Below are 14,029 nucleotides of genomic sequence, written 5' to 3'. Positions count from 1 at the left end.
TTATATGATCTATATATTGAATCTTTCTAATTTTAACAGTTTTTATGACTTCACATTCTTCATTCTTTGTAACACATCAATATTAGTTACTTTTTCAGTCCACGATATTCTGTGGATTCTCCTGTAGCACCACTTTTCAAAGGAGTTAAATTTTTAATTTCAGACTGTTTTATTGTCCACGCTTCCATGCCGTATAGTAAAGTAGAAAAAACGTAACAACGTAGCATTCTTGTGCGGATCTCTAGATTAAGGTTACGGTTGCAAAGTAAGTTCTTCAATTTTATGAACTTGCTTCTTGCCATTCATATTCTAGATCTGATTTCTTTTGTTTAATCTCCATCTTCAGTTAGCCACGTTCCTAAATATTTATATGTTGTTACTCTTTCGATCGTTGTATTATTGATGAAGTCCGTACCTTTCACATGCATTGTATACATGTATTATATACTGTAGATCTTCCATGTCACTTGCAAATATGACACTTGCAATAATATTATTAATGCTATTTCCGTTGACCAAAATACCTTCCACAATATCCAATAAAGCTTGCCATTTGTTGGAGGCTCGGTCATGGCTTGGGGAGGTGTATCTTCCGACTTCTGCACAGAATTACCCTTCATCGAAAATGGGTCCTTAACTGCACAAAGGTACATTACGGAGATTCTGGAAGAACATGTTATGCCCACCATGACAGGGCTTGGAGAAGACGCAGTTTTTATGCAGGACAACGTTCGACCGCAGGTTGCCAGGATCAGTATGCAATACTTGGACAAGGTTGGAATTACGAGGTTACCCTGGCTAGCTAGATCTCCGGATCTAAATCCCATCAAACATCTCTGGGACGATTTGAAAAAACGTATTTAAACCCATACACCTCCTCCTAACAACGCACAGGAGCTTAAGGATCTGTTAGCGAGAGAGTGGAATAACATACCACAACATGTAATCCGGAGAAAAATTGAGAATATGGCCCGTCGTCTGCAAGAGGTTATTAGAGCAAGGGGAGGCAATACACGATATTAGTCATTGAAATTCCACCGATATTTTACCACGTTCTGTATTTTTCATTTTTTCTTTCGTATGTCTGTTTCATCAATTTGGTTTGTTTTCTGTTTTTTCAATAAAAACAATAAAAAAACCGTTTTTTCTTTCTTTCAAACAAACATTGATGACACATAAAAAATACATTAGCCTAAAAAAAGGTTATTCCTGCACCAGATGAAAAGATATTCAAGAAACTTGAAATTTTCAAGGTGACCCGGATTTTATGATCGCAGGTGTAATTGGGACAACTATATCCGGCTCTTCTTTCTTGCATATCTTGCAAGTTCCATCTATGAGTCGAAGAGCGAAACACCAGCGAAAGTTTTATTTAGGAGAGTTGCGGCTTCCTGCTGATCTATTATTTGGAACTCCCGAACCCCGTGAAGAATATAACGATAGCTACATCCAAAACTTATTTGAAAGAATTGACGATATTCATGTGAAGGTTCAAGAACATTTGAGAATGGAGAGCGATAGAATAGAAGTTCGATTTGACAGACGAGCTAACTGTACCAGGTTCAAGAAAGGAGATTTGGTGTGGTTATATAGTCCAGTACGTTATAAGGGGCGATGTCCAAAGCAACAGAAAACATGGAAAAGTCCGTATTCCGTGGTAGCTCTAATCAATGATGTTGTCTACCGAATCAAACGACCGAGAACAAAAATGAAGATCGTACATCTGCATCCTTAGCCCAGTATCAAGAAGGCAGTGGACTGGCAACTTCGCCAGTCTAAAGGAGGAGGCAATGTTATGACTGATAATTGAATGGCAGCTTTATATAGTGTGTCGAATAATTTAATTTTTCAATGTCAGTTAGTTAGTTCAGCATTTTATACATTTTTAATTAAGTTTGACTTCGTATTCCACGTGTTTCAAGAAAAACACGGTACAATATCAAAATAATCAAGTTGCAAACTATAGATTTACCAATAAGAAACAAACCTCTAAGAAACGAAATAATGTATATGTAAATCTATATTTAGGTCTATAATAACACACACTGCTAAAACGAGTCCACAAACTAGTACAACAAGAAGATATCTGGAAACAAGTGAAATAAGAATCATGAGAAGAACAGGAAATACACTGATGAACATATCAAGAAGTAGCGACATTAGAGACACTTACAGAATAGACAGCATAAACGAATTGGTACAATTTTGAATGGGATACTATAATATTTACAATAGTACAATTGCAGGAAAAAACTAGAAGAGACCGAGATAAGTCACTAACCGAGAAAAGAAACATAGTTCGACCTAGAAAGAGATGAAGTGACAATATTCCTATAGAATATGCGGCAATATTAAAAAAATAGGGCATATGCTTAAATGAAAGTAGTAGTAAAAGAAAAAAAAAATGAAAAATCTAACAAAAAAATAAATGAAAATAATCTATAAGGTTGATTACACTTAAGAGGTAACAATTTATAGATAAACAAATACCATAACAGACAATTAAGTAATATTTACGATAATATTTAAGATATTTAATAATACATACTAAGTTTTACCTAACATTCTTGTGTAACAAAGTTATTACAAAACTTTAAATTGGTTCACAATTTTAAGGAAACTTCAAAATATCGGAACAAGATGAAAACCGGAATTACAAACTATTCAAAGGTATCTACTCCTAAAACATAATTTGGCATACTTTATTTGGCCCCCTTTTGAGTTTAATTATTCACCAAAGTTTATCCAGTAAAAGAGCAACATTAATAGACAAATGTATAGGGTGCGATATTAGTGCGAGCAAGTCCAATGATTTATTTGCCATAAGAGATGTAAAAAAAATATTTAGCTAACAGTTGTAGCATAGGACCATACTTTAAAATATTTTGAAATATACGAGACAACCCATAATAACAGGGTAAAACAAACTTATCTTTTTTTTAAAGGAACACCCTGTATATCTTTACATATTTGGACTCTTTCCGATTTTCCTTTTTTTTTCAATAAAAAGGTTTAGTAGTGTTATATGAGGTAGTTTAAAAGATAATTACGTTTTCTCAGTAATTTCATAGCAAACTGTATACCTATAGACCTATAGCAAACCCTAAAGGTACTTACTCATAATACATGACCAAATTATAATTAGAACTTACTCCACTATTAATAATAATAATTCTCAAAAGAATAAGAAATGGATTTAAACGTAGCTAGCATCCTATAAGAGTATAATAAATAAATACTTGTAAATCATAGAAAGTATTGTTACCTTATGTTATTGTTATGAATTGTCAACAAACCGGACACGCTGTATCACCTTACTAATAGTACCTAAAGCCATAGTAACAAACCAAACTTTAACTTACCTTTTTTCCTTCAATTTGATCTGAACGGATATAACTGGATTTGGAAGTAAGTATGAAAGAAACTGGTGGGTTTTGTAACAAATTCGTAAGGTTGCTATCAAATTTTATTGGGAGCTGGCGATTTTAGGCACGAAACAAACATAATGACATCTGAAAAATTGCACATCTGAAAACAAAGATAGTAAACAACATATGTAAAAAGTATATGTGGAGTTAGCGGATATTGGAATTTATACAACTCATATAATCCTTCAGTGTAATGTATTTAAAAAATTACTATTTTAGTGAATTAGCTACCGAGAGTTTATATACACCCTACAATGGAGTGAATACTGGAATTTTGGCAATTTTGGATCCAATGCCTCAAACCGTACGATTCTCATCTCTACATTTTTCAGGATTTAAGGTAAACTAGTTATGTATTCTTGACACTTTTAATTTTTTTTTTGTATTTATACATATATTTGTACACAAAATGAGCTACACTGTACATAAACTAAAGTGAAACACTGGGATAACTATAAGCAATTTATACAAATGTATAGTTTTAAAGATTTGTAATGAATTATTTAAATCAATACTTAGGATATAGTCAATTTGTTCATGTTTTGTGTATAACCATGTTCTAAAAACATAAACTAATCGGATTAAAAACAACTGCATGGACATTTATGGATTTTTAATTTTAATTTTTTTTCAATATTCTTTTTCTTTCTTTATTTGTTGGCTCGAATCCTTGTGCATCTGGCAGTGCATTTGGTAGTATTGCAGCTCGTCTTGCTCTAGGCAATGCTGCAACACAAAAAATGTAAAAAAACTAAAGTGTCAAAGTTTTGTTTTGTTTATTTATGTGTTTTTTCTACTTGGTCTTCAAATGAGGTTAGTCAATTGTGTACTGAATGAGCACTGGGCCCATATAAATAAAGAATATATACATATATTTAATTTATTTCACTGGTGGTGAGAGGTATTAGTTTGAAACAAATAGCACAACACAGGAAATTTAGACTTTTCTCGCTCCAGGGCAACGGCGGAACTTTTCACAAACCGAAATGTTGCCTCGGTTTAACAAGTACTGAGGAGGGAATTGGAGGATGTTTAAAAGACGTGGGGTCGGGATGAATTTATCATAAATTCAGCTTGTTAATGTTTAAGTGGTTAATCACTGTCTTTAGTTGTTCACAAGTAAGGTTTTGTAACATATTTTAAGCATTTGAATTTTTTGGTACTCCTAATTTTGTGAATTCACTTCTCAGATTAAATTGTTTGGATTTTCTTATTGGACATTCAAGAATAATGTGGTCAAGATCCTCAAGTTTTCCGCATTCACAGTATGGGTGGTTTTTTACTCTTAATCTATATAGATTCCAGCCTGTGCAATAATGTCCTGTTCCCATTCTTATTATATTTGTCAAATGCCTTGTATCTATGTATGGGAATTTATGAAACCATCGTTTTTCTGGGAGCGTTAATTGTATTTCTGAATACCATTTTCCTTTAATTTGAATTTTTGATTTCCAATGAGTGTTGTGTTAATTTTTTATATTTATTTTTAAAGCTGGCCAGAGTTCTGTGTGCTTTACTTTTATCTCCGGAGGTATCTTAAGACACCTGCCAATGTTTGTCAAATTATCCACATGTTGATTTTCCTCTACTCCTGAATGAACTGAAATCCAGCAAAGTCTATAGTTTTTCCAAGTAGAGTTGGCCTCAATAAATATTTTTTTCGTTTGTAGTGCAATATAATCACTTTTTGAATTAATACCTATGCAGTTTAATTCTTGTATAGCGCGTCTAGAATCACTAAAGATAATACAATCTTTGATGCCCCTATTTCGGCATACAGATACACCCTTATTAATGGCTACTATTTCTGCTGTACATATATTCATAATTGAAGGCAGCTTGGATGAAAATGAAAAATCTATGTCAGGGATATACAGTCCATAACCAGTTTGTGTTTCCTGATAAATTTCGCATTTTGATGCATCAGTGTAAACAAAAATATATTTTAGACAATTTCTCAGTTACTATTTTAAATATTGTTTTTTGATTGATACCTGTTTTATTGGTGTTTAATTGAATTATGGGGATCTGACCATATACACCTGACCATATACATCTGTTTTGTGGACTATTTTTTATACGGTTTTAGATAATCAATGCTTCTACTAAGTATGGACGCTCTTTCTGTCTCCAGTAACCAAAGTTGTGATTACATGCCTGGCTTACTTCATGTGTTAACTCCAACAGTGGATGCTTTTGGTAGCTATACATTTTTGACATGGATTTTGTTGCTAGCCATCTCCTTTTAAATTCAAGGGTCATCTCCCCTGTTTCTGATAACAGAACTGTATTGGGGGTTGACTTCATGCACCCTAGAATTAGCCTTAGTGCTTGATATTGTATGGTGTGTAGTTTTTTGTAGGGTTTGCTTGCTTGATGGCTTTAAAAATATACTACCAAAGTCAAGATGAGATCTTACTAGTCCATAATAAGCTATAAGCAATGTTGTAGGGTCTCAACCCCACCAAACTCTACAGAAGGACCTCATTACATTGATTCCTTTACTGGCTTTACTTTTAATGTTGTCAATATGTGGGTTTCAATTTAAATTTTCTGTGAGAGTTACACCCAAATATTTTATTTGTTATTTGTATGGGATAGTCTGATGTTTGATACTAATATCTGGGTATGTATCTATGCTCTTAGTTTTTACAAACCATATAGCCTCACTTTTGTTTATCGAAATTTAGAAATAGTGTGTATTCAGCCAGTTGTGTATGTCAGCTAGGAATAAATTTGTAGATATTTACTTAATAGAAATAGATCGTCTGCATATGATAGTAGAACAAATTTATTTGGAATTATGTCATAAATGGAGCTGATGTATATGTTGAAAAGTAAGGGACTGAGAGGTGATATCTGAGGTAGCCCTTGTGTTGTGTAGCCTGGTCCCACAAGGTTTTCTTCATTGTCTTTAATGTATATTTTTGTATTGTGAGGAATATTGAATATGATATTAATTAGTTCAATTGGAAGGTTTAACTCTAGCATTTTTTATATAAGAGATATATATTGACTATATTGACATGGTCATAAGCAGCCTTTATGTCTAGTAAAACTCCAAGTACATATTTGTTCTCTGATAGGGCAGCTTGAATATAGGTTGTAAGAACAGCAATATTGTTCTGAATTCCTATTCCTTTTTTAAATCCTGATTGAAAGCAATTAAATGTTTTTCTGTGTTCCATTATTCACTCTAGTCTATTTTTAATAATTCGTTCCATTACCTTATCCATGTATTATGAAAGAGCTATTGCTCTGTAGCTGTCTACTAGTTCTGGATTTCTGGTTGGTTTGAGAAATGGTAGTATGATTTTTGTTTTCCAGCTCTGTGGGATGGTCTTGCCTTTTAATGTGTCATTGTATATATTAAGTAAGGTTTTTTGTGCTGTGACTGGTAGGTACTTTACCATTGAGTATGTGATTTTGTCATTGCCAGGTGCTGTATCTTTGTATTTAATACAAAGTTGTAGTTCGCTCATAGAAAATGGTTTAAATGTATTGTTCTGAAGCTATTTTCTTGTGGCATTTTAAAGTAATTACTATTTAAATGGGAATAAGCCACAATTAAAGGTTCAAGTACGTTTATTGACGTTTCAATTTCCACTTTGGAAATCGTTCTCAAAATACAAACATTTGTACTAATGTTTAACGCTAAACGTACTTTAACCTTTAATTGTGGCTTATTCCCATTTAAATAGTAATTGGTTTAAATGTGTGATTATTAATTTCTGGTTTGAAATCTGGGTCTATATGGCAAGCTGATAAATTTTCTAAGAGGCTTTCACAAATTAGTTTGTCTTTTACCTGAAGCCCAAATATAGCTTATATCTGAGTTTCTATTCAGTGTTCCACAGAATTGTCTAAATTTATTTTTCTTTTTTTGTTTTAGAAACATTTTTATTGCTGCTATTGTTTTTTTGGCAATTACATAATTATCCACTGTGAATTCTGATTTTAACTTCAGTAAAGCATTTTTTCTTTTCTTGATTTTTTGAGAGCATTTCTGGTCCCACCAGATACACCCTACTTTGTTCTTTGTCCTAGCGTTACTAGTATTACGTGTTGCATCTAATGCTACCTTTTCCATTGTTTGTACTAAACCATTGTATGTAAGGTGTTCTATATTTGGTGTCAAGTTTAATATTTCATAATATTTCTTCCAATTGGCTTTTTTCAAGTTCCTTTCTACAGCATTTTCAGAGACATTTTGTAGGGAGTTTTGTATTGTTGATCGTGTGGGGAAGTGGTCGCTGGATTCTGGGTCCTGTATGTTGTCAGATCTATGGCACTGCGCCTTTGTCCTGGACGGGTTAGCCTTGTTGGAGTTCCATCATTATGTATAAACATATTTTTTTCATCCACAAATTCCTGTACCTGAATACCATTTGTATTACCTATTTCACAACCCCATGAGATGTGGTGTGCATTGAAGTCTCCCATTATTATGATGAATCCTTGTAGGAGTCAATTATCGATGATAATTTTTTTTTTGGGTTAATTTATTAGTAGGGCGTGAATAAATATTAACAATATTATAGTTTTGTATTTTGATTATTATTAGTCTAATTTTATTTGTTTCAAATTTTTTCTCACAGTGCAATATTTCATATTTAATCTTTTTTTTTAATCAGGCTAGCAATGCTTGTATACCTTCAATCACATTATTTCTGATTATATCATATGATTTGATGTTATATTTGTGTATGGGTTTCAAGAATGTTTCGTTATTGTAAAATAATATTAGGATACTCCTCTCTTATGAGTGATCTTAGGTTACTGTAGTGTGAGTTTACACTTCGGATGTTCCATTGCATCCAAGAATTTTAGGTTTGTGTTAGCCATTTTGTAAGTTGGTTATCAATGTAGAGAATTGGAGTTTTGTTTAATTTATCTTGGATTAGTCCTTACCTATATGTCTAGGTTGAGTTTAGAAAAAAAATTGTATTTTTGAACAATTGTTATTATATAAAGTTGTTAATTATTATTGTGTAATAAACTTAAATTAATGTAAATGTTTATAAAAATTAAAAAAAAATTGTAAATTTTAATTATTTTAGATTTACATTTTACTTCAATAATTGGTGTATTTAAAAAGAGTTTATAACATTCTTCAACTGTGGTCTGTTCTAACGATTTTGTGGTTTGTATGTTTAATGTATTTAAATTATCTTTGTCTGTATTACTACAAGAGATTTTAATAGTGTTTAGTAACTAAGGTCTATAATTTAATTGTTCCTGTTTTCCATTCGGTGTTATTAGCGATTTGTTGTGAGATATTTTGTCAAAACTTGTTTTTTTTAATGGAGGAAGTGTAGTAACTGTGGCTATGCTTGAGAATGTTCTTTTTAATTTCCCTTTAAGCTACTATTATTGGAGATTGAGGATCTTTCATGAACCTGTATATGATTTTCTGATTGTTGTATTTTGTTTTGGAGTGAAGAAAATTCTGTTTGGAGAAAATGATATGTTTGTTCATTTTTATCTGAAGAGGAGTTGGTAGGTATGTTTTGGAATGTAGGAGGTTGGCTTCATAATGGTTTATATTCTGGTAGACCATGGTTTTTTTATTGTATTGTATACATTGCCGTTCATATTCTGGACAACATTTGTTTGTTGCCTCATGTTCCCCCGATTTGCAGAAGAAACATAACTTTGTACAAACTATTTGTAGGTTTTCCTCTAAATCATGTACACTGCCACAATTATGGCATTTTTTATTATTTTTGCATTGATTTTTTGTATGACCAAAAGCCAGACAGTTGAAACACTGTGTGACTTTTGGTACATACGGAACAAGTGGAATCGATAAATAACAAAGTTTGATATTTCTGTTCATTATTATTCCTTCAAAAATTATTAATACTGTTCCCGTTGGGGTATATTCAAAAGTAATGTCAGTTTTTTTTTTGGTTAAATCTTTTAACATCTAATATTTTAAAAAGACTTTCGCCCATATTTTTTATATTTTCTACTGAAAATTAAGGATTTATAATGTCCCTAGCTATTGTTTTACATGTGACCGAATTTCGCGGAATATATATTTTATATTTGTCTTTTAATTTATTATTATTAACAAAATTGTTTGCTGCATTAGCTGATTTAAAATGTACACCAATTTTATTTTTTCCATTTTCCTTAACTTCTAATATATCTTTTATTTGCAGTTGAAAATTATCTTTTGCTATTTTTAAGTGATTATATCGCCCTACAAAATGACCTTTTCCGATTTCCTCAATAAAAACTATAAATGGCCCTATTGAATTGGCATTATATGTTAAGTTGTTTAAAATTTTATCGTTTTTATTAATATATTTCCTTTTTTGTTCTGTTTTTTTAACAACTTCATTCGTACTCATATCGATATCAAAGCTTTGAGAGTTTAAATTTCCAAGGTCAGGCGGAGGATCTCCGCCAGATTTTTCGTTCATTTTAATTTAAATAATCAAAAAAAGAAAAATAAATATGTAAAAAAAGAATTAAGAGCGTAGGCGCAAAATTTCGGGCCAATGCTTTTTAAATGCATTCATTTTTTTCGAATCCTGAAAAAACTAATAAGTATTTTTGAAAAATTTAAACGCAGAATGAAAGAATACATTATTACTGAGGGCTGAAAGTCCCTGAAAACTTCTATAATGTTTATTTTAATAAGTTACAGGGGTGAAAAAAAAAGAGAAAATTTAGTGTGATTTTTAATTTCAAATACCTCATTCAAAAAATTTTTTTGTTTATTCTAAGGGACTTTCGGCCCTCGGTAATAACGTAATCTTTCATTATGTGTTTAAATTTTTCAAAAATAATTGTTAGTTTTCTCAGGATTCGAAAAAAATGAATGCATTTAAAAAGCATTGGCCCGAAATTTTGCGCCTACGCTCTTAACCAGTAAAGATGTAGATATTAAAAAATGGAATAGGTTTATTCAACAAAGGTAGTATTAGTAAGATCTCACCACTCAGAGATTTCAAATTTGCCTCCAGTTGACATACGTCCGTCACTACGCATTTCTTTCAACCGAATCCTTGTTTCAATATTATTAACGGAGTACGGTCCTGACAAGAGTTGTAACCAGTACGTTTATTTCGGCTTTTGATATTTTTGTGTTTAATTGCAAATAATGCAATAATTGCAAAGTTATAAATTACAGTTGAAGTGTACCAAGATTAATTGGGGCTGTAAGTTTAAATATTTCTTATTTGTTAAACTTAAAGTTGCATTCTAAACTGGATTTATTAGCTTTTTTTAAATGATTCATCGATCGTAAATAATTATAAATTTATCAATAATAAACAACAACCATTGTTGTTTTTTGCTAGGGCGGAGAGGTACTATATTTTTGCTACTGCAACGTCTCTTATTCCTTGCCAGCATCACAGCAGAAATATCCTACTAAAGATCAAGCAATTATTTTTAGTGCTATAAATAACGCCCGTCTTCAGGATTATTTAATCCCGCTAGGCACTTTAATTAATCCAAAAAAAATATTATTCTCTTCTCGTATATCTAACAATAGAATATGTATGTATCTAAATAGTAAATTCAGCGTAGATGAATTTATGGAGAAATATGGCTCTATTAAAGTGCAACGAGAAATCTTACGATCTAGAAGACTTATAACGCCTGCTGAAAGGCTAGTGTTATCTAACGTCACTCCAACAATTCCAAATGATGTACTTATCCCAGAATTAAAACAAATGGGCTTTAACCTCGTTTCCCCTATAACGTTCTTAAAAATCGGTGCTACACTAACAGAGTGTAACCACATATAAAGCTTTAGAAGACGACAAATATTTGTCAGTCCACATAATATCACTATCCCAGATTCTATTGAAATAAATTATGAAAAAACCTCTTACAGAATTCTTATATCTTAAGTCAATCTGACTTGTTATACATGTTAGCAATTAGGCCATATTTCAAACAATTGTCCAAACAACAACAGTATACCATCAACCACTCAACCAAAATTCCAAAATTCAACTATACCGAATCCTACTTCTACGCAAAATTCAAATACACATACTACGATACCATCTTCAATTCTTTCTATTCCAGAAATTTTACAACCGCCTAGTGAAATGAAAATAACTACAATTGCCGATGAGAACATTTGCACTAAAACTTCAACTGTAAAACCATCGGAAAAAAAGGATCCACAAGCTTCACTGAAAATCACGAAAGATTCACCCTGTTCATCTGTGAAAAGAAGCACTGACGAAACATTATCTCCCCTCATCGAAAATCTAAATTCAAATACCCAATTATTTACTCCCTCACCCATATCTCACAAAATCAAATCATCACTTTTAATTGAAAATATCCAAGGCAGTCAATCACCTATAGAAATTGTCAAGGAATATACATCCGATTTTCTTGGTCTAATAAATATATTAACCATATCTTACCCATACATATCTGAAAAAACTACTAAACATCGTTTCACCCGTCTTAAAAATAAATTGCAACACTACCTAGGTAACGATTTTACAGACAGTTAATTATCCTCCCTTGATGCATAATGTTCAACTCTATACTACAGTGGAATATTGATGGACTATTCCATCGCCTACCTATGTTACAAATCATTCAATCAGAATACTCCCCAGAAATAATATGCCTACAAGAAACTAACCTTACTCCTTTGAATATATTCTCACTGATGAGTGGTAAAAAATGGCAATCTTGGTAAAAAATTTAATAGACCATGAAGCCTGTTTACTCATAACAGATCTCGAAGCCATTACGGTAAAGATTTCAGAACCACATAGAAAATTCTACATCTGTTATATTTACTTGACTCCCAACATACAAGTTAGTTACGAAGACCTCCGCAAACTTATTGATAAGATATCCACACCACGCCTAATTTTAGGTGACCTGAATAGCCATAATACAATTTGGGGCTCACAAAATACAAATTTAAGGGCCAAATATTAGAGAACATTATTACAGATTTTCATCTAAACTTTTTAAATGATGACAACCCTACTAGATTTAATATATCGACAGGTGAATCATCAGTTCTAGATCTTTCTGTATGTGATCCTAACTTAACCATAGGTTTAGACTGGGCAGTATTGCTTTTAAAGCCTCTTAAGACTGGGAAGTGATCACTTTCTTATAGGTATTACGAATCTCAACCATGTGCAGAAACATCAAGAATTTAGTCCAAAGTAGAAAACTAAACGCAGATTGGGACCCATTTTCTCAATATATTGATAGTCATATATCTAGGACCCAAATATCCAATGATATTGAAGAGACCATTAAATCACTCAATGATATAATTTTAAAAGGTGCTATATTGTACATTGGTAAAACAAAACAAATACAGGGACGTACACCAGTACCGTGGTGGTCTAAAGAATGCGAAGAGGTCATAAAAAATAGTAAATCTGCTTTTAATAATTATAAGAAGCACAAGACACCGCAAAACAGAATTAATTTTAAAATATTAAAGGCAAAAGCTCAACATACTATAACGCAAGTTAAAAGGAATTCATGGCAGAAGTTTGTATCGAAAATAAATAACAAAACTAGCTCCAAGAAAATCTGGCAAAAAATTAGAAAAAATTGTGGTACTCCGCAGAGGACTTTTGTCAAACACTTGAAAGTACAAAATAAAATAGTATCCTAAGATGAAGATATTGCAAACGGATTTTTACAAAAGCCTCTCAAACGACAAAAATCCACGTGCAGATTCTTCAAATTCCTCATCTGATACCTATACTCTTCCTAATAATAAAAATCTTAACGTAGCAAGTAATAGTCGCATTACATTTTAACAACTTAATTCAGCACTTTCAAGCCTAATGGTCTTTTATACCTCCGTATTTCCTAAATTTCGGCGGACTGTGGGAAAGCGAAGTAAGAACAGTTAAACATTTACATAGAGTTTTGGGAAACGCGCACTTAACATTTGAGGAATTTTGTTTATTTATTCGTTGCTTTTGCAGATTGAAACTGTAATAAATTCCCGACCGATTCATCCTTTATCCTGTGATCCAAATGATCTCTCCCCATTAACTCCTGCACATTTTTTCATCGGAAGACCACTTATTACCAAAATTCCAGCATATTCAGCAGCTTTCTCAGGGTATATGGGAACGATGGAACAAAGAATACATCTCTGAACTACAAAAACGTACCAAATGGACTATTACTTACGGTAAAGTTGCGGAAAACACGTTAGTGCTCATAAAAGAGGACAATTTACCTCCATTAAAGTGGAAGTTAGGTAGCGTGATCGAACTGATACGCGGTAGTGATGGTGTAGCCAGAGTTTTTAAGATAAAGACAGACAATGGTATCATTACTCGTTCTTTTTCCAAGGTGTGTCCGTTGCTCGTTTCGGACTAAGTGCATTTCAAACATTCGAACATTTAGCATTAGCAGTCGATTTTGTTGGCATTGTTTGCCAAGGCGGGGGCCACATAACAAGGCGAAACAATATTATACAGGGTGGTCCTTAAGTAATTGTACAAAAAGAAACAGTAGATTCTACACTTTAAAATATTACGATTTAAGCCAAATTGCTTTAATAAAATGTTGATATTAAGAAAGATACAGGGTGTTAAAGTGGAAATTTAAAATTTTATTTTTCG

The 14,029-nt window shown here is 32.2% G+C and overlaps 1 protein-coding gene across 1 annotated transcript in view; it reads left to right on the top strand.

Annotated features, from left to right (window-relative positions):
- LOC140442206 (sodium channel protein Nach-like) overlaps positions 1-14,029 on the top strand; it is a 135,365-nt gene that overhangs the window by 31,543 nt on the left and 89,793 nt on the right. The window contains exon 4 of the mRNA XM_072533284.1: positions 3,648-3,768. Within this exon, the coding sequence (XP_072389385.1) occupies positions 3,648-3,768 (121 nt within the window). The remainder of the gene's footprint in view (positions 1-3,647; positions 3,769-14,029) is intronic.

The sequence above is a fragment of the Diabrotica undecimpunctata genome, chromosome 5 (assembly GCF_040954645.1).
Source record: "Diabrotica undecimpunctata isolate CICGRU chromosome 5, icDiaUnde3, whole genome shotgun sequence".
Lineage (NCBI taxonomy): Eukaryota > Metazoa > Arthropoda > Insecta > Coleoptera > Chrysomelidae > Diabrotica > Diabrotica undecimpunctata.
This window is presented reverse-complemented; position numbering and strand designations above follow the sequence as displayed.